Genomic DNA, 21,785 nt, shown 5'->3' with positions numbered 1-21,785 from the left:
TTATTGCAACCTTGTCCGGTTTTTCCCCGCTGCTCAAAGCAGTTTACAACACAAGCAAACAGATAAAAAAAACCCAAACAGAAATCTGACGTACTGAAACACCCAATTAAAACCAACACAATCAAAATCCCGTTCCCCACTAGCATACATTGTGAAAGGCTCTTCTCTGCCTGCTGTTTTGGGTATTCATTCATTTAGGAACATCCTGATGTGCTCTGACTGAAATGCAAAGAAAGTGCTCTTCTGGTTAAAGACAGAACTGAAAAGCATTTGTAAGTGTCCCATAATATGTTCTCATTATTTGGTGCCTACTGAGAAGGCCTTCGCATGATGTCCCTGAGGTGCTGCGGTTGGAGAGAAAAACGGAAAGGTGGAATATAGTTATTTTAAATAAAGAAAATTAAAAAGCAGTCGTTCCAAGCCAAGGCCGATTTCCCACAAGCACTGTTCCACTCTCGCTCTTCCCTTTTGCCCCGATGGTACGTGTCAATTTCACACAAGCTGCTGCGCGGCCGCATTTTGCCCTAGAGCTTTGTGCGATTTTCCCTGCATCTACTCAATTCTCAAAAAACAGGATTGAGTAGATGCGGGGGAAATCACACGAAGCTGGGGGGGCAAAATACGGCCACGCAGCGGCTTGTGTGAAATTGACATGTACCATCGGGGCAAAAGGGAAGAGTGAGCGTGGAGCAGCGCTTGTGGGAAATCGGTCCAAGTGTTTCCAATGGCCACCTGTGTTCTGGACGGGCCATTAATGTTAATGCACATCTCTGCGTGTGTGCAAGAAAGGTGTCTTCTGCTTAGGGTTGCCAGCTCTGAGAGTCTGGGGATGGCAGGATTTGGGTAGGGGGAGTAACTCCAGTGGGGCATCATGCCATAGAGTCCACCCACCATAGCAGCCTTGTCCTCCAGGTAAACTGATCCCTGTAATCTGGAGGTCAGATGTAATCCCTGGAGATTTGTACCTGTGCTAGCAAAGAGGGTGGGGCCGATCCTGTGCTTGCGTTCCGTCCAGAGCACAGTGAAGGAGCTACACAGGGAAGCTGGGTGAGAGAGGCCTACAGCTGCTGCGTCCAAGTTGGGACCACCTTCCTCAACGCGGTGGAGCTTCTGCAGAGGTCGAGCAGCTAGAAGAGGGAGGGCCCCCATGTATTTGGCAGACCCTCATGCAGCGAGATGGGAATCGGTCTGCTGGGGATGAGACCTACCACCTGACTCCTTAGTAATTCTAAGTATTTGAGGGACCGCCCCTTCCTGTATATGCCTCGAAGAGCATTACGCTCTATGCAGGGCTTTTTTTGGTAGATAAAGCCCAGCAGGAACTCATTAGCATAATAGGCCCCACCCAACAGCAGAAACTCATTAGCATATTAGGCCACACCCCCTGGCAGCACAGCTCATTGGCCTTTTAGGCCACACCCCCATGTTACCAGAAGTGTGGTCATCCAGCCACACCCACCTTTTGCTCCTTATTCTGTTTACCTTGTTTGTTGTCAAAACCCAGGGCTTTTTTGTAGCAGGAACTCCTTTGCATGTTAGGCCACACCCCCCCTAATGTAGCCAATCCTAATGAGTTTCTGCTGTTGGGTGTGGCCTATTATGCTAATGAGTTTCTGCTGGGCGTGGCCAACATGTGAGCCAGCCGGAACTCCGTTCCTGTGCGTTCCTGCCCCCAAAATAGCCCTGGCTCTATGGATCAGCATCTCCTGGTGGTCCCTGGCCCGAAGGATGTCGGTCTTGCGTCAACCGGGGCCAGGGCTTTTTCTGCCCTGGTCCCTGCCTGGTGGACCGTGCTCCCTATTGAGATCAGGGCCCTGCGGGATCTCCTTCAATTCCACAGGACCTGCCAGACGAAGCTGTTCCGCCAGGAATTTGGCTGAGGCAGTGGGCGTCCATGTATGGCTTCCCCTCGAGGTTTCTGTCTCCCATCCGATAACAGTTGGCCTATTATCATCCATCACCCACAAGCCAGGGAACCTCTCGCAGCCAGCCAACTTCTGTTTCGAGCTGTGACCACCATTTCAACGTTTACTACCGTGTTTCAATTTTTAACTGTCTTTATTGTATTTGGCATGTCGTTACCTCTCCCGAGCCCACCTGCAGGGAGGGCGCACCATACATATGAAAAATAAATAAATGTGTAAACAGTAGACGTGCATGGGTTGTATGCATGCGCACTAAGCGACAGGGATGCTGCAGATTTTTAATTAAAACAACAACAGATCTCCACTAACAAGGGGCTTTTCTGTACTGGGTTGCTGCTCCAGCTTGGCTGAACGGCATCTGTTTTTCTCCTCCCTGACATAAAATGCCAAATTTGGCAGTCAGCGCTCTCCCGGTTTTGCTTTGTTTACCGTGTTTTATCACACCACTGAAAAAGCATGAGAATTTTTTTTAACACCTCTCCCATCACGCGGGAGAGAAATAACAGGCAAATGGTGTTGTGTGTAAGGGAGGGGAGGGGGGAATGATGTGGTTAAGAAGCCAAGGTGGAGTGAGAATCCATTAAAAAGAAGCCCAAGGATGGTAATCAGCTCAAAATTCTGGTTTCACAGGGGGGAAAAAAATCTGGCAACAGGGCAGAGCCAAAAAAACAGGTTGCCTGTGTATGTTGGGTTTTTTTTTTGGCGGCGCTAACTAGAGGCGAGCCAGCATTCCTCATTTCCAGTTCTTTTTGTGTGTGCGTGGGCACTCTCTGTTTTGTATCCCACTTGGCCTTCCTTCCAATTCAACATCAAGAATTTCTGAAGTTCATTCTGGGCCTGGCGCGTGTGCCATTTCCTGGGGCTTCCCGTTCCTTCTGCTCTCTCTCTCTCTTCTTTCTCCTATCCAGGTTACCGAGGCGTGAATGAGCAGGAAGAAATGAACACAGAGGGAAAACAATACATGTGCAACGGTCTGTACATACCTTAGATATCGGAAATGGAAGAAAAATAACAGATTGCGAACGCATCGGCACAACTATTCCCACAAATGGGAGACATGACAATTTGGAACACCCGAAACCCAGAGAGAAATTCAAAACGGGGAAAATGGCACAAACATCTCTAGCTGTCATATATCATCTGCATCTAACACGACTCTGCATCTAACAACATTCACTCACGTGCCCCACTGATCCAGACACCCCCTAAACCTTCAGTGGACACTCGTGCCTAGCGATACCCACTCACGCTCCCCATTGGTCCAGACACACTGACGTGCCGGTGTGGTTGCGGGAACTGGCCCACAGACAAACTGACAAGTTAAAATGCTAGGCACCGTGAGTAACATTCAGTTGCTAAGCGACAAAAACTACCCATCTCGCTTCTGTTCACCACGGAATAATTGGCCTTACCTTTTTCTGGAGGACGCAATGGAAAATGAATATAAACATTCCCTGCAGAGAATTGAAAATGGTGAAGAGGTACGCCATGATGACTGTGCTTTCATTAATATACATAAGTCCAAACGCCCAGGTCAGTCCTAATAGGCAGAGCAGAGCTATTGCACCTATAACCCATGACCTGTTGGGAGACAGAGAGACAAAAGAAAAAAGACAGAAAGGAAAGTGTCTTTGATTCATACAGGAAAAACAGAACGACACATCCAATAAGCATTTCGAGCCGTCCTCTGAGGAGAAGGAAGGCGTTACGAGGGATCTTTGCGGGAAACGTACTTCTCGAATTCCGTGCAGCTTATTACCAAATTTCTAGCTCGAAGGAAACAAAAATACACAGATGAAAAATGCTATGAGAGCACGAAAACGCTTCCTGGTCAAAGTCAGTTTGTAACAAATGTTGTGGGGGCAGCAGCGGCGTTGATGGAATGAAAGATGTCAATGTTGCATGACAAGGAAACACCCCCCCCCAATATTTAGAATCGTCCTCCGTTCCTGTTGGCCTAGGGCAGGGTCTTGCAAAGCGTTTCCCTGCACCAGTCCCACTGACAAGAATGAAAGATGCTCAAGAGCGCAGCGGGGGTCCCATACAGCTCCTTTTACTTTCCAAGCAGTTCACGCAGAAGAACTACCTGTGGGATTGTGCCGGTAGGTACTAGCCTTACCACTTTTCAACATTCCCCCCCCCCCTGCGGTCATCTTGCCTCCCTGTTTTCCTATGCAAGATGTATCCCAATTTAATCTGTCTGAAAATCCAGTTTAGACAAAATATAAATCCAGTCTGGGGAACACAGTTTCTCACTCAGTGGCTGCCGTTTTTCATGGCGGAACTTTCAAAATACTTCGGTTATCTACTGGGGCAAGGAGTGAATTATTTAGATGACGGCTAGCTGGCAGGAGAAATCTTAAGTACATCTGGCATGACAGAAAAAGAAAATATAAGGGGAATATTCATGGTTCCTAATTGTTTCTATAAACAGGAAAGGGGACAAACGGGAAAAATTACGATCCAGAGAATGATATTCTACTCAGGCTGAAGTTTTAGAGAAATGGAGGGTCCAGCTACACGGTACACACAGACGTGTAGAACATCAGCCCAATGCCTCTTTGGAAACCAGAAGTTGCACTTCAAGAGGACTACCAGTAACAGGGAGATGGTAGTGGGGCACTATTTGGAGAAGGGAAGCTGAAGCTCCTTCTTCCCATGAGACATTTCTCCAATCCAGATCACCCTTCCAGAAGCAGCTTGCCAATCGCAAAAGGGACATCTTGCCAGTCACAAAAGGGGCAGCACAACACACATCTCCGTGCAGCATCTAAAGAGGACCTGACAAAACTGGCAACTTGCAAATAGGGTTGCCGCCCCCCTGATGGGGGTGGGGTTTTCCCCACTTTCGGGACCCTCAATCTGCTGCTAGCCAGCTGGCCGGTGGAGGAGCCCTGCCCCCAAAGAGCCCCATTGCACCCAACGTGCCCGGCACCCAGAGGTGATATCATCATGCTGGGCACATTGTTCAGGGGACGGTCTAGCATTTGGGTAAAAACCCTATGGTGGACATAGAGTTTTTACCCAAATGCTAGAGTGTCCCCTGAACGACACGCCTGGCATGATAGTTTCACTTCACAAGAAGACCCTGGGAGCCAGGCTGCCCCCCCTGCTGGGATTGGGGAGAGCTACTCCTGCGCGTTTTACAACTTACCTCCCCCCAGCAGGCACAGTGGTGAACCTCAAATAGAATGCCACACATTTCCTTCCACAGAGGAAAACGTGGGGTTTGAGCCTGCATGTGTATTCTTCCTCCAGAGGATCTGAGGATCCAACCCATCGGGGTTGGGCTTTGAAAAGAGGTGGGCACGATCTTAACTGCAGACAACACTGATTTATTCTTAATATAACCTACAAAATTGATCTAGGCAACTGGCAGTGTAGTGTAGGCTGGGGAATCAGCTGGGCTTAATCCTGAAAGTTAGTTTTTGACCTAGTCCATCATGATATTTTCCTAAGATACCCTCAGAAAGGTGGACTAGAGGTGCTCATCATTAATTAAATACCAAATGTATTTTGTTAAAAAAGGAAATCAGTAAGTAACTATTAATGAATCAACATCAGATTAGAAGGTGGTCTTAAACATGCAACTGATATCTCTGGGCTGATGATTACTATCTGGTCTAGGGTTGCCAAGTCGATCTTCGCCGGGAGCGGGGGGCTCCCGGCCGGCATCTGGTTCGCGTGCCGCATGCACGTCACCCGGAAGTGACGTGACAACGCCAGGCACGCTGGGGGTGGGGCCACGGCCGTATGAGGGAAAACCATAGAGTTTTCCCTCGGATGGCTGTGGACCCGCCCCCAGCGTGGTCGCGTCACTTCCGGGTGACGCGCACGTCGGAGAGGAGTTCCCCCCGGGGCCCAATCCGGCAGCGGTGGGGAACGGGCCTCTGTGGCGGGGATTTCCCCGCCCCCCAGGGGGACTTGGGAAGCCTAATCTGGTCCCTTAAATGTGCTAGGTGCTGTACACAGAGGGAGGATGTATCCTGCCTATAGGGCACAATCTAAATATAAGAGATTAGACTTTTTGGAGTATAACTGTGAGAATAGAAGTTCTTAACAGACTCAAAAAGGAGATGGAAAGTATTATGAAAGATGTCCCCTGCATTGTTTTTATTATTATTGTGATGCTTCCTTGCACTGCATTGGGGCAAGAAAAAATGTGAAGCAGTGATATTCAGTGACTCGGGATTTTGGTTAATGGCAACTGCATATATGGCACTCTGTGAGCTGCGGACTGAGCACTACTGGTCTAAATTCTACAGTCTTGGCTGCTACGACTAAGTGGCCAGTTAAAGTAGACGGTGATGGTGAAGACCTGACCTTTCTCTAAGGAAGACGAACAATGCAATCCTAAGCAGAATCACAACCTCCTATGCTCATTGACTTTAATGGATTTAGAAGAGTATAAATCCGTTTAGGATTGCACTCCACTGTGCCACATAGATAGTCATTCTGCATAAAGCTATATATGTTGTAGTGTAGAGCTGGAATTCTCCCAACAGGTTCTGCCTTGACCCCTGCATACTGCATGCACAGAGGCACATGAGTGTACACGGCCAATCGCGTAGGCTCTTTTGCACATAATCCATCCCTTCAAAAATGGAAAGCAGAGCTCATACTTATGTCTAGGTGCAGATTTCATGTGCAGGAGAATGACAAAGAAGCAGGGACCTCTCCCTGATATGGAGACACATGGAATGACTGGCTGGATTTAAGCGGACAGGAGTTGACTTTGCTTGCTTGCCTTCCTGTTGTAATCACTGACTTGGCTTATTGGCTTGAACCACCTTCACTATGCAGCATGTGACTTCTCTGTTTGCAGCATGCTGGATTGTGCATATTGTGCTTGGATGGGAAGTGTGGAGAGAGTCAGCAGTGTGTTCTGGGAGAAGGGGGGGGGAGATGTGATGACTTTTGGTTCCTGCGGAATCTTTCATACTATGGATAATCAGTGGCTGAGGCTGCAGAATTGCTAAGCCTGTGAGTGGTGCAATATAGGGAAGACAACTATTTGAGGGGTAATGCTGTCTGAATGCTTAAAGGCAATCTATTAGCAGAAATTAAATTAAGCAAGGATAAATGCCAAAGTTATAGATAAGAAATGAACAGGTTTAAAATTAAGTGTGCTAATAACTGGCTAGTCAGAATCGTTGTGGAAGAGGACAGTGGATAACAAATGCCAGATGGGTTAATAATCTAGTGCTGAAGACTACTGTCATTCAAAGTTGGTATCAAAGTTGGTTATGGCCCGATATTGCTTAGGTTGATCCTGATTTCTGCACGCATTTTTGAGCCTTCAGTTTTTGCTCCCCCCCCCCCCGTTTTATGCTAATTTTTTTGCAGCCAGTTTTACCCCAATCTTTTTTCTGGAAGACAATTTGGAGTTCTCTTTTTTCTTCATGTGTAATGTTTCTGTTGGTTTTCTTCGTCCTGCTCACTCCCGTCAACTTCCAGCCCACTTTTCAATGACTGGACTATTGTCCATGTCAAACCACTCCCCCCCCCCCACGAAGATGAGTGGTTTCATTTGTTAATTTTGTTTTTTAAAAACGCATGCAGATATCAATCTATCAATATAATTTTGTATTGACAGGTTTGGCAGATTCTCTGAACACCCAGCATTCATTTTAAAAAGGGTAAGTCTCTAGCTCTTTTCCTCCTGGAGATATGCCTTCTTTCTTATATCTCCTTGAGCTTAAGGACTAGAGATTTACTTCTTTTTTTAAAAAAGTGGGAATTCAGAGAATCTGCTAAACCTATCATTAAAGTGGTATATGATATATCAATATTTTAGGGCCATTTAAAAAATCAGCCTATCAATGTAGTGATATAAGCATGCACAAAAAATAAAGGGTGTGTGTGTGTGTGCTTGTGATGCCACCAATGACAACAACACCCTCCCTTGAAAATCATGGTTACTTAAGGCACATGTGGAAGAAAATAAACTGACTTCATAAACTGTGAAAATGCAGAGGGAGGGCAGATGTGAGGAAAAATCATGCCCAGACCAATTCCAATGCCTGTGAATCAACTGCCAAGAAAATCAGGAGTAAGTTGAGCGTGAGGGAAAGCCCTGACACTACAACATTTGGCTCAGTTTCTGGAGGCTAAACATCCAGGTGTGGGAAAAGGATGAAGGAACTGATCATCGTTAAGTTAAAAAAATAAAATATCTGCTGGTTTATAGCAGCTGTTATAGATAGATCACTCATTTAATTATTATGCTGTTATGTAGGCCCTGAATGTGTGTACCACAAGTGTTTCAACAAGTCCTCTGTTTTATTTCCTTACACTTCTGTAGTTTTGGTGTAGTGGTTAAGTGCACGAACTCTAATCTGGGAGAACCGGGTTTGATTCCCCACTCCTCCCCATGCAGCTCCTGGTGTGACCTTGGGCAAGCCATAGTTCTGGCACAGCTGTTCTTGAAAAAGAGCAGTTCCTGTCAAGAGTTCTCTCAGCCCCACCTGCCTCACAGGGTGTCTGTTGTGGGAAGGGGAAGGGAAAGGAGTTTGTAAGCCTTGGGTAGTGAAGGGTGGGGTATAAATCCAATCTCCTCCTCCTCCTCCTCCTCTTCTTCTTCTTGTTGATACTTATTTTTTGACACATTAAATTATACTGGCGTACTGGCCAACAATATTGCTTTCTCAGACTGGACTGATGTACGAGAAGCATAAGGGATCGGTGGTATCTCATTGGTGGGATCAAGTTTAATCATTTTGATTAAAGCAACCTCTGCTTCCTCATCCAATAGGTTTGTTCCTATGTCTTGTCAGGGGAAGCGACTGAACTGGCAGCCAAGTACCAGTATAAAAGATTGGCGAGGGACCCAAGCAGTAGGTGCATGAGTTGTACCCAATTTGCTGTTCACACCCCGTTTCAGTGCTGATTGCCAATTCTCAGGGTTTAAGTAATGAGTCTGCTTGATTCTGGGGGAGGTTAGAATGGCGGGGAGTATTTGTGTGATTGCTTCAGCACATGCCTAGTCTGTAACTTAAGTGACACCGATTGTACTATAGGAAAACATGGGTTGAGTTTTAATGCAATATATGTAGGTTTCCAGATACTCGTGTATTCAAACAGTCACATGTTCACAAAGGCATAGATCCACTCAGCCATTTTGAATGTGTGAACTTGCCCTTGCTCTTCTTCTGTACAACTGCGGAACCTGATAAGAGATGCTGTGGAGTAGTGATTAAGACACTGGGAAGTTACCATTTCAACCCTTGCCTTTGCAGGTAAGTTGGTAGATGGCTTTAGGCAAGCCATGGCTTGTTCAATCTCATTCTCATTACAAGGACAATAAATGACATACCTTACAAAGCTATTGTGATGATTGCTAAGACATGGTGCTGGATCCCACAGAAGATTTTGGACAAAAGGGGGAGATTATTTTTGTTCTGATCCCCTCCTCACAGCAGACCTCCTCACACTGCTCTGGGGGGTGGGGTGTCTCATTTTCCAGGAGCAGCATTTCGGAAGGCATTTTGAGTTACCGAATGTCAAACTCGGGTCTCGTTTGCCATGGAATTCTTAATTTACTTTGGTTCTGTATGCCTATTGTCTGGTGGGGAGGGGGGAGAGTCTGTGAGCATATGAGTGTGTGGAGACTGCTTTGCTACGAGTCGCGCTGGCTTGTAACTACGTTAAGTGGGACATCCCTTCTCTGCTTGCTTGATCTTGGACACTGGACACTGATAGATACTAAGCTTGCAGGTGCTGGGGAAGGCTAACAGTGCACAGTAGATTTTGGCGGGCTGGATGTATTGGTGTGATTGGACTGGATGAAAGGGGGGACTGTTTGAACTATGTATAATACCAGAACTGGCACCTAGAGGGACAGTTCTGACATAGATAGTCTCAGCTTGAAACTTCTTTAGTTCTCAATAAACAAATCACTGCCAAGAGAGTGTTGTTGGGAGCAAGTTTGTTCAAGAGGAAAGGATGAGGTTGAGTAAGTCATGTTCTTTGGACGAAAATCTTTTGCATCTACAAAAACTTTCACTGGATTTGGAGTAGTTTGAATCCCTTAAAGTACTACATAAATGCTACTTATTCTTACTGGTATTATTAGTGGTGAGGCTGATGAAAGTCTGAAAGTGTTCTGAATGTTTATTTGGGGAATGAAAAAAAGCACTGAATGATGATGAAAAATCTGAGTAAGATGGCCAATAGTGGGTTGGATTCAGCCATCTTTTGCACTCCATGTCACCCAGGTCCCCTCCTTTCTACGGCCCATGTTCCATACAGCTTTTGTCCATGTCGGACCCAGCCTTCTTTTGGTGGGCCTTCCTTTTTCACCAGCAGAAAACTGGTTGGATCCAGCCCAATCCGAGTGTTTTAGCAACCACTGATTTTATTGCCTGTTTTGCTTTGTACAAGGAAACAGAATATAAAGCCTCCTTCCAAAGTATGTGTGACAGACTGCATTTTAAAAGCTCATAAGTGCTGTATAAACGTGTAATGGACTGTGAAGGGTTAATGCCTCACAAAGCAAGAGAGCCTTGAGTGCCAGGCTGCTCAAAGGAATTTGATGGGTTAGCGTCAGTTGAGCAGAAAGACTTGGCAACTGACTGCTGAAGAGAATTCAGTATGAGTTTAGCCCTGACTGTGGAAAGTTTAACTATGACTGAAGAAAGTTTAGCTCTGACATAAAAAAAGATCATACTGACTGAGGACTGGGAAGGCTGGCAAGGAGGAGTGGGTGGATCAGTGAAGACCCCATCCAGGCTAGGAAAAGGGACAGATCTAGTTATTCCCTGCCCAGTTTAGAGGGAGATAGTGCTAAAGAGTGGAGTGATCCCTGGTATGCTCAGAGAAGGAATTTGGATGCTCGGTAGGAAATCCCTGCCTTCTGAAACGTGAAGAGTCAGTTAAACTCAAGGAAGTGAACTGGAGGGTTTAGGAAACACTGAAACAAAAGCCTCTCATCTCTATGATTCTACAACTTTGTGAAAAGTTTAAGAACTTTCACGTGCTGGAAACGTATGAATGTGAAATTACTAAGCTATCTCAGAGTTCATTATTGATTTACCTCAGACATATTATCCCTGATTTCCCCTGACCTTTCCCTCTCTACAGTAAATAAAATATTTTGTTTATTTTGGAACTTTAAAAAGCCTCTTGTGTGCCATTTTCGGAAGTTTAAGTTAACAGGTTGATCGTGACTGTTCCCTCAAGTTTCTGGGTGGAGCCAGCATCAAAATACAATAAAGAGACAGGGTGGGATAGTCATATATCTTCAGATAAGATAAAGGGGCTGCCCAGGCAGAAAGGAAGAAAAAAATGGAGGGGAAATCCTGTGTCTGAGTGAGGGAATGGGGCTAGGTCATCATAGTTTGGAATGCAGGTATTTTATTCACCACAAGTTTCCAAGGGGCAAAAGAATTATTTACATTAAAAGGTGATCTATATTACAGCTGTAGCAAAGTAGAACAGTTGCAATGCAGAGCATCTTGTAAATATTGCAAACGTATATACGTGTACATTCATGTGTGTTGTGCAAAAATTATATATATATAATTTAATAAAACTAAAATTATATAATGAAGTAATAGAAACAATGTCTACTTCATTCTTGGCAGCCGTTTTGAAAATATTGCTAAGGCTTCCAAGCCTTCATTAATCAGGGTTGCCAGAACTAGTGGGAGACTCATTGTGTCAGGGGAGAGGGTCCTGTGACATGGTGGGTAATGCGATGATGTCACTTCCAGGATGACCGGAAGTGATGTCATGTCACTGGGGACACGATAGCAGACAAAATTCCATGGTTTAACCATTGGGTTCTGGATGAATGGTAGAATGTTGCAGCAACACAATGACATCATTTCCAGTCACCCCAGAACTGAAGTCATCACATTCCTGACAATACCGATGGCTGTGTTCCTCCTCCCATTTTTCTCCCAATACCTAGTTGAGCGGTTGCGGTAACAGGCAGCAGGAGGGTGATGATGTCACAGATCTGTCGGCTGACCCCCCAGCCTGTTTTCTTGTATGGCATTTATTTATTTATTTTATTGGATTTTTAACCCACCCTCCCCTATAAAAACAGGGCTCAGGGCAGTGTACAACAGTAAAATACATTCATGTAATAAATACTTGATTAAGAGTTTAAAATACAATAAAAACAAGACAGTCAGCCAACAGATGACACTAGAAACTTCCAGTTGTGCCACTGCCTCATGGGGAGAAGGCGGGGAGTAGAAGTGGAACAGTTGCTGGCCTCAACCAAACGCCTGGCGGAACTGCATTAGGTCCTGCAGGGCACGGACATTATTCGGCAGAGAGTTCAGGCCCTGCGGAACTGCATTAGGTCCTGCAAGGCACGGAAGTTATTCGGCAGAGAGTTCCACCAGGTTGGAGCCTCTGCAAAATTGAGTTCTCTTCGCCAACTTCATCTCCTAGCAACAAATTAGCTGTGGGAAGGGGCTGCTTTGCATCTGAAGGCCGAGATGGGACTTTTCCCCAGTGCATTCATTCCTTTTACGGGCTGACTTACCCTTTTCCTTCTCCTTCTTTTAAATATTGTCTGAAATCCCCCTTTCTACCTGGCGTCAGAGAAAAATTGGGGCCAGGTAGCAGTGTGAAAGTGCCCCCCCCCAAGATAGGTAGTTGGGTGGGCGAAAAGGAAAGGAGAGACACTGCTGGGGGAGGTAAAACTGAAGATGAGGCCAAGACAGGAAGAGCTAGTTCCGTGGGTGGGAGATAGGGTTGCCAGATTCCCCAGTGGAGGCGGGGGTCCCCTGCTGCCAGACCCTACTTCCCCACTGCCAATCAGCCATAGAGTTTTTGCCCAGATACCAGAGCATTACCCCGATGTCCTGGACATGATGATGTCACTTCCAGGTCATGTGGGCAGTGATATGGACACATCACTGTAAGTTGGATGGGCTTCCCTGCTGCTCCTGGTAAGTGTCCCCCCACCATTCCCTGCCACTTGTGTGTCCTCCTCTGTGTGTGCGTGTGCACGTGTGTATAACTGGTTAGTTAGTTAATTTTACTTTTATGTCAACGCAGAAATGCTCATAAAACCTTAGTCCTGTAAAATGTTGCAATTTTGGCTCACGACTGGCCAACAATTGGATAATGTTGTTATTTTGGCTTAATGCAGCAGCCGAAAATCAACAAAACACCTTCAGAGTGCAGGGCAGATTGCACCAAAGTCTGCTTTTCAATTCAAGCTCCCTTGCATTTTAAGAAGTCTGTGGTGTAGGAAAGAAGAAGAGGGGTTGCCTAGGGCTTTGGCTTGTAGTTGAAAGGTCTCCAGGACCTCCGATGCAGGTATCAAGTTAGTTTGTGGTGCTGTCTACTTCATTCACGTCAACATAAACCGGACTCTCTATGTGCAATAAGATGAGCAAGTTACAAAAAACCCCAACCGTCTGCTTTTGAAACCATCTGGAAAGCCCTAAAGCATGCACGAAGGACTTTTCACATGCACATGGAACTATGGAGGCATTTCAAGATGTGCACAAGTACAAGAGATTATCCAAAGCAGCCACTTCTACTTTCACGGCTGGCATTGTGAAAGTGGAAGGGCCTTTGGTAGTGACAATAAATGAACGGATTAACTAATTATCGTATGGTATTGTGTGTAGTATAGCCAGGAGATCTGAAGATTGTTTGGCAGCCCTAAGTTCTAGCTCATCAGCGTCATGCACCACTAGGTGGTGAGCTAGACTTATTTTGGGGGCTGAGAGAGCTCTGAAGGATCTGTGACTGACCCAAGGTCACCCAGCTGGCTTCATGTGGAGGAGTGTGGAATCGAACACAGTTCTCTGGATTAGAGTCCGTTGCTCTTAACCACTACACCAAGCTCATAATAAATGGGGGGAAAATGTCACGAGTGAGGACTAGGCTGTGGATCATGTCAAAATCTATTTATCCTACAAACATGGAAGCTCCTTCTAAAGGACTTTTGAAGCGTTGACGCTCCCTTGGACTTCTCCAGCATTCTGGCTTTACTAGTAATTTCAAGAGTAGGATAAGCTCTGTGCACACAGTAAGTAAGGGAAATAGAATTTGCCCTGATATTGAAGTGCATCAGAGAAGAAGAAGATGGACAAGATGGAGTACTTGTACCCCGCCCTTCACTTGGAGTCTCAGAGCGGCTTACAAACTCCTTTCCCTTCCCCTCCCCACAACAGACACCCTGTGAGGTAGGTGGGGCTGAGTCAGAGCTCGCAAGCATGGACAGAGTGGAGTACAAGTCTTTGAGAAGTCATACATTTTTAAAAACTTTACTGCATAGAGCTTATAGCTACTTTTGCATACTGTAGATATGCCACAAATTGAAAAGCAAAAGCAATAACGTTTGGGCTTGCATTAGTGATACTGTAAAGTAATACAAAATTAGCTAGTTTACTGTGCAAGAACAAATTTTTGGATTCCCCCCCCCCTTGTGCAAAACAGACCTGCGGATAAGCGAGGTCAGTCTCAAATGCATCATGCCCATGGGTGGACTGGCCATTTCGTTTACTGGAAGGTTTCTGGTGGGCTGCAGCCCTGCATGGCCACTGGCAGCCAGCACCCAGCTGAGCCCAGCAGGGGGCGCTTCGATTTAGCCTGCTCTGGGGCTCCTGTAATGTTCCAGTACGCCCCCAGTTGTGCCCCCACCCAACCCTTGTAAAAAGAATGACAGAGATGAATATGAGACAAAAGAAATGAACACAAAGGACTCTTCACCAGAAGAACAAACTGAAAGTCCGCTGTAAAGTTAGGAGCATTGGTATAAGCTAGTGATTTTTAGGTTTTCTTGCAGGATAAATAATGCATTATCCAAAGCCCTACTTGGTGCTCTCTTTTTTTTGTTTCCTGCTAACTTTCAGCATTTTTGTACAGACTTATGTTATTCCAAAGGCTTTTTATGTTCATCAGTGTTATTCAAAGAAGTAGAATATTTAAATATTTGCCATGTTCTCATTGACGGTTTGGAACAGCTGCGCGTTTTGATCATTAAAGCAGAATTTCTCATGCATTGCCCAGAAACGCAAAGTCAGGGCTCCTTTAATATCAGTTCAAATAAGTGCACGAATGCTCTGGGATGCCTTTTGAACATTTCGCCCCTCGAATGCATTAATTCCAATCTGAACCAATCGCTCTGAACTCGACATTCGGCGTTCAGAGAGACGCAGCTGAACACGCAGCCAGGGAAGCTCTTCCGGATGGGATCCCAAGTCTGTACTGCATGAGATCACAATTTTTGTTTCTTTCTTTTTTTTTTTTTGCACGGCAGCCAATCAAAGACACGAAGGGTAGGAGCAGTGGGCCTTACTGCTTTCCTGCACAGTTTGCTCTTCTGCCTTTAATGTGAATGACAGAAGCTGTAATGGTTTATTTTTTAAAAAAATAACCGATCTGACAAGCCAGTTCATGGGACCATGCTGATAAATGGGATTTATCAGTCATTCAGGTCATTCTTACTTGATGAAGGGTCTGTTATCCTCAAAGCTGAAGAATGCATAGACATAAAGACAAGAACGTCAACATTAGAATATAATGACAAAAGAGCTACTCGGTAGGTCAGCAATCAAACACGCAAATCCCCGGTTCGAGCAAGAGAAAGTGGAGCTCCGCCTGGCCCTGTTCTCAGGGGTTAGGGGTCAGACTGCCCCATGTTTCTTCTAAGTTCAGAACAGCCACAAAGAGCAAATCAGAGCCAGGATGCATGTTTGGAGAGGTGGCACTCAATCCTTTCCTAGACGTTGTTTATTTAGTCTACGTGTTCTCTCCCCAAAGCTAACTGGACAAATTTAGAGTCCAGTGGCACCTTTAAGACCAACAAAGGTTTGTTCATTCATTTAACCTTTGTTAAATGAATGAACTCTAAATTTGTCCTGTGGCTTCAGACCAACACGCCTGTCCAACAGAATCTATCTTCAAAGTCAATTGCTTCGGGCTGGGGGAACGTTGATCAGGAAAAGCATTCAGGAAAGGGTTAAAACACTCTTTACCCTCCAGTACTGTTCCAGCATCCATTTTGCTTTGAATAAACAAAATACGGGAGGTGGGGGGTCGCCCACTCGAGGTGGGAAAATTCTTTGAGATTTGGGAAGGCTAGGGAGTTCAGTGGGGTCTAATGCCATAGAGTCCACCCTCCGAAGCTGCCATCTTCTCCGGGGGAGCTGATCTTTGTAGTATGGACATCTGTTGTCATTCTGAGAGATCTCCCTAACAGGAGATCAGATCCTGGATCCCCCCGCTTCTCTGTCTTGATTGGTCTGCATTGAGGTGGAAAACCCGAGCCCGGACCATATACCACTCTCATATGTCACTGGACATTCCAGAAACCGAATAGTTCTCCATACCCACCCCCCAAAGTCCTACATGTAGAAAACTGGAACACCTTTTCCTAGACTTGCTGGATTCTGTGTATATGGCTCTTTTTCTCCTGTGGGGGAGCAGATGATCAGGTGAGTTGTAGCCCAAAATGGTCTAGCACAGACTGCCTCCGTGAGAACAGGGCCCTTATGGACTCTCCCAGATGCCCAGAAACCAGCAACACTGTCATTTCCCGACAGTGGCGATGCTTAGTGCTTCGTACGGGAGGAGGAGCTCCGCAGCTGCCTCGCTCGCTCTCGTTCAGCTTTTGCTGAATGTCAATTGATTTCGAAATCTGCTGCCTTTGAAGAGCATTAATATTGGAAATTTAATATAGCTGTCTCGGGAAGCCCTGGCAGAGGACGACAAGCTTCCTTGCACCTTAGGCATTCTTCCCCGAATATATGAAGATGCATTCTACATGCCGTATCTTTTTATTATCAGCTTTCGACAATAACAATTCCCCGATTCCCTCCTTTGCAAGAGTCAGACTCCATTATCCTCTTTGCAGATAATGGCACTAGAATGGTCTCAAAAATCTGCTCCCGCACATTGCTGACAGCTGACCTATTTACCGCTGCTCAAAAGAACATGTACGTTTGGTCGCCTACCAAGCAGGGGAACTAACCAAATGTGAAGATGAAAAATAACCCACAATTTCTCATTAAAATACGTTTTCTTCAGCCTTCGGTCGCAAGTAATCCCCACCCCCACTCCCTTGCAGCCGTACTCCTGTTGCGACTAATCACAGATTCTCGGGCTGCTTTTTCTAGCACAGAAATTAACAGTCACTCCAGAAAAGGTGGTGCAAGCTGTAATGTGAGAAAAGCCATGCAACTGTTTGCATCGGAAAACACAACATGAGAATCCTACCAACGCTCTTCGGGCACCTGGGTGAAATTTCAGTGATGCTAGCTGGAGATTCCGCAAGTCTCAACGTCCAGGTTCTCCCCTCTCTATTTTTGATTGTTTATACTGCTGAAGCCATGCAGCTTCCCCACCAGCAGGCCCATAGCTACAGTGGGGCATTTCGGGGCTCCACCCCCTCAAATGTGAGGCATGCTCCACAACAGCTGCTGCCCCTCTCCCCTCCCCCCCTCCTGTGACATTAAAAGGGCCCTCCAGCTGATTGGCTAGAGGACCCTTTAAATCTAGCAGGGAGGGAGGGAGAGGGGCAGCTGCATGCCTTCCCTGAACTCCAAGTGGTGAATCTGCCGCTTGAAACTCAGGGAAGGTGTGCAGCCGCCCCTCTCCCTACCCCCTCTCCTGCTGCCCCACAATCAGGGCTATTTTTGGGCAGGAACGCACAGGAACGGAGTTCCGGCTGGCTTCAGAGTTGGCCACGCCTACTACAGCCAAAACCTCTCTGTGCATGGCTACAGAGGGAAGGCCTGGAGAGCGGCTCCAAGGCAGGTGGGCCATGAGGGGGCTCTGGAAGGATCGTTGGAGGCATTTAAATGCCTCCCCGTGCCTTCCCCAGCCTGTCCAAGGGCTGGCTTGCCAGGGCTTGCCAAGGGAAGGCATGGGGGTGTGGCCTAATATGCTAATGAGCTGGGCTGTCAGAGTGTGACCTAATATGTGAATACGTTTCTGCTTCTGGGTGTGGCCTATTATGCTAATGAGTTCCTGCTGGGCTTTTTCTACAAAAAAAGCCCTGCCCACAATATTTCCCCATGCCCCACCAATCCAAAATTTCTGACTACAGGGCTGCCCACCAGTTTTCACGGAATCTGGTACCTATTACATCCCCCACGTGAGCTGCTTTGATTGCTCCAAAGTCTGAAGCTGCCCTCTGTACAGCCAATGTCCAGGAAGTTTGAACTGTTTGCCTGCGATCATGCAGAGCAAGAAGAAACCAGGGCCGCCTGAAGGGCGTTTGATCTCTGATGCTCTCACTCGGCTAATTACCCCTAGCGACTGGAAAGCAAGGATGGTTAGCTGAGTTGGATAACGAGAGATAGAAAGGCAATTAGCCAGGAGAGGTTCCTTTCTCTCGGCATGATGTCTGGTTGAAGGGTGTCTTCACAATTCTCCACACTGAAAGCCTGGCTACTTTTCACATGGCTGTAAGGGGTCGTCTTATCACACTAAACTCCGTGGACAGGATGGTCTGTTAACAGTGATCCCTAACATGGCACCCTCCATGCTGGTGATCACTTGCTTCCCCTCCCCCCCAAAAAATTACTTCCTCAAACCAAAGAACCAGTCCAGGGTTCCTTAACCTTTACTGGAGCAGGAGGTGCTTCAGAAGAACACCTCTGAGTCTTCAGGGAGTGCTCATTCAAAAACAGATGCCTCCATTTTAGGAAGATGCTCGGTTTGGAACCGTCCAACATCCTGTGACTGTTCCCAGCCCCAATGGTACCCATTTTGTGGTGCTTAGAGATTTGAAGGCCCGGAAAAAAGCTGAAAAAATTCAGGAAAAAACCATCCCCCCTTCCCCGGTTTTTTCCTGAAGCCTTTTTTGTTTTTTTCCAAAAAATTGGAAAAATTGAAAAAAGAAAAGAAAAAAAATTGATTATGGAATGTTTCATTTTAACATGATGAATAAAATATTTTAAGACAAGGTGTTCAAATATTTTCCAAATCATTTCTAAAAAATATGTATGGTATCAGATTGATCTAATTTCTGTGCACTGAGGACAAGCAAGTCCTAGGTTACAAACTGAACTCTCCAATGCAAGAACAAGATGCATTTCTTCCTTTAGGAGGTGCGATTGTCACAAGAAAAGAAAAAGGTTTCAGTTTTGTTTTTGCATGTGGGTGGGTATTCTGTTTGTAATAATTGTTTGGATACACTATATTTTTAATAGGCTAGTTGTGATAATTTCATGCCAAGTAAAAATGTCCATAGTCATATTCTATGTTCCTAAAGTAACAGAATGACTTTCAATCTGGAAAAGAAAAAAGAAGTGCTAATGTTTTCCCGAAAATTTCCCGAAAATTTCAGTCCCCCCCAAAAAAATCTGAAAAAATGGGTTTTTCTCCGAGCTTCATAATTTCCAGAAATTTTACATCTCTAGTGGTGCTGCCCACTACCCATTGTCAAAATTCCAAAAGCGCCCACAGCCTCAACAAGATTGGGCTACCTGGTCCACTTCATCTATCTGAGTGAGATGCTTCTTCGTAATGGCCCAATTCTTGCTTCTATGCAATCTGATCATGTATGAAGGAGCTGATCACATAAAATCAATCTAATGCGGCAGGTTGGCAAGAGGACGGGACCACCTGATTCAAGACAATTATAATGAAAAGAAAAGAGGGATATTTGTAGGAAAAGGAATCGTGGGATCGCTCTGTCCAACCAAGGCAACCACCATTTGTAGCCATCTGTCCAAAGTAATCATGGGGGCAGTCTGTGTATAGATATTTACATCAGGGCTACTACAAGTCCTATTAAATTCCCAGCATAAACCTTTTACGTGTTACACTATGTCATATTTAATGAAGTGATGTTTAGAAAGCAGCATTCTTACAAACAAACATTTTACCTGAGGAACAGATTTTGGCCCTTCTGTTCAATGCTCCCTTCTCCTTTGGACCCCTTGTGTTTCTCACCCAGCACAACAAAGGTCAAGAAGAAATTCCTGCTAGGGGATCATTTGCTGTTGATTTCGGGGACTGACTAGAACTACCCTGAGAGGTAGACAGTCTAACCCTGGAACTTCCCTGCCCTGGATGGCCTAGGCTAGCCAAGTCTTGGAAGCTAAGCAGGGTTGGCCCTCATTACTGCTTGGGAGACCACCAAGGAAGTCCAGTCACTACCCAGAGTCAGGCAACGACAAACCACTTCTGAACATCTCTTGCCTTGAAAACCCTATGGGGACACCGTAAGTAGGGTTCCCAAGTACTTACTGTGATCCGGCGGGGGAAACATGCTCCCTTGCCGGACCATTCCTCCCTGTAACACACCATGCCGTCGCCAGGAAGTGACGCCGGGCGACGCTCTGGCAATGGGACTGAAAACTCATATGGTACCATCGAGTTTCCAGCCCCATTGCCAGAGCGTCGCCTGGCATCACTTCCTGGCGATGGCATGGTGCAGCGCGTCTGTTGCCCCCGCAGGAATGATCCTGCGAGGACGTCTGTGTCCCTCGCTGAATCACGGTAAGTACTTGGGAAGCCTGACCGTAAGTCAGTCATGTCTTGAGAGCAAAACAAACAAAAGCCCAGGAACTGTACATCCACAGGACAAGAGGCAATCTTTCCACCTTGTCTTTATACATTTTAGTATTACAGAGACTCTAACGGCCTGCTTGTGTGACCCCTCCTCTGGCCCATAGCTATGGGGAGGCTATCCAGGGCTCCGCCCCCTTTCTTAAAGGGACAGCCCCACAAGATTTCCCCTTGCAAATCCTTTTATAAGATATATTGAAATGTTTTTCTTAAAAGGCGAGCACCAGCAACAAAGAATGGCAGCCCCACCAGGAAAAAAAAAATGTCCCACAAGCCGCAAAATCCTGGCTACGGGCCTGTCCCAAAAAGCATGCTGGTATAGGAAAATAGCTCCGGACTACAGTGAGCTTGATGTGTGAAGTAATGCTCAGATGTCAGCATGAACATGACACAGCACCATGGTTATGACTGAGTGTCAGTATCTGGATCACCATATATTTTTGATTTTCATAAAACCAGCTCAGCATGGACCGGAGGCATCTTTTCCCTATGGCCACCTCATATTGAGCGATGCTATGGGCAGGCAAGTTCACCTCTCTGTTCCCTGTGACTCACTCCCATCCAATAATGGCCTCTAATGGATGAGCAGGAACACACTGAGGCAGTCATGTGTATGCGATTTTACACACCACCATCATACTTCCTCCCATTCCATTGCCAGGAATAAGGTTGTCAGCCACCATGGAAGGAGGAGATGAGACCACTGCTAATTTGCACCGGCTATTTCAAAGGGATGCATATATTAAATGGGCTGTTAATTAGCATCACAGCCACTAACATAGCCAGAATCCAAAAAACAGGCTTCAAAACCCATAATGCAAATTACACAGTGACTCCACTACAGAGGAATGCAATACCGACATTCAACACTGGGAAGAAGTCAGAGGTAGCCATTCTGGTCCATAGCAAAATTCAAAACCGGAAGCCTCGTAATACCCTTTATTAACAGCAACATAAATAATGCAATGCACTAGGCACACTTTTTGAGGACTTTGGAACTTTGCATGAGGCTGAAAGTTAATGAAAATTAATTTGTTTTTGACCTTTCAAATTTGGCGATTGGTAATATTACCACTATCTAGCCTTCATTTCCTGATTACATAGTGCATCAACTAAAAATAATCCCCAGTATATTAATATAAAGATTACTAATTTTTCTTGGTTCTTGGTTTGCAAACCACGGACTGCCATGGACTTTTAGGCATCAAATGAACTGTTCTGGTCCGTGAGGTCCTTGACTTGGTAGAACACGCTCCCCTCTCAGCATGCTAGAGACACCAGACCCACAGGGGATTTCTGGCTGACTCTCCTCTACCTACAGTCCAAGTGTGGTGAGGACTCTCGTCAGTTTCAAGAGCCCCCCCC

The 21,785-nt window shown here is 45.9% G+C and overlaps 1 protein-coding gene across 2 annotated transcripts in view; it reads right to left on the bottom strand.

Moving 5' to 3' along the window:
• Positions 1–21,785, bottom strand: part of ADGRL3 (adhesion G protein-coupled receptor L3) — a 643,333-nt gene that overhangs the window by 74,433 nt on the left and 547,115 nt on the right. For both annotated transcript variants that reach the window (XM_015412493.1, XM_015412494.1), the window contains exon 19: positions 3,338–3,506. In XM_015412493.1, coding sequence (XP_015267979.1) covers positions 3,338–3,506 — 169 coding nt within the window. The remainder of the gene's footprint in view (positions 1–3,337; positions 3,507–21,785) is intronic.

Source organism: Gekko japonicus, unplaced genomic scaffold (genome assembly GCF_001447785.1).
Source record: "Gekko japonicus isolate JY-2015 unplaced genomic scaffold, Gekko_japonicus_V1.1 scaffold74, whole genome shotgun sequence".
Lineage (NCBI taxonomy): Eukaryota > Metazoa > Chordata > Lepidosauria > Squamata > Gekkonidae > Gekko > Gekko japonicus.
Note: the sequence above shows the minus strand (reverse complement) of the source record. Positions and strands in the feature narration are given on the sequence as shown.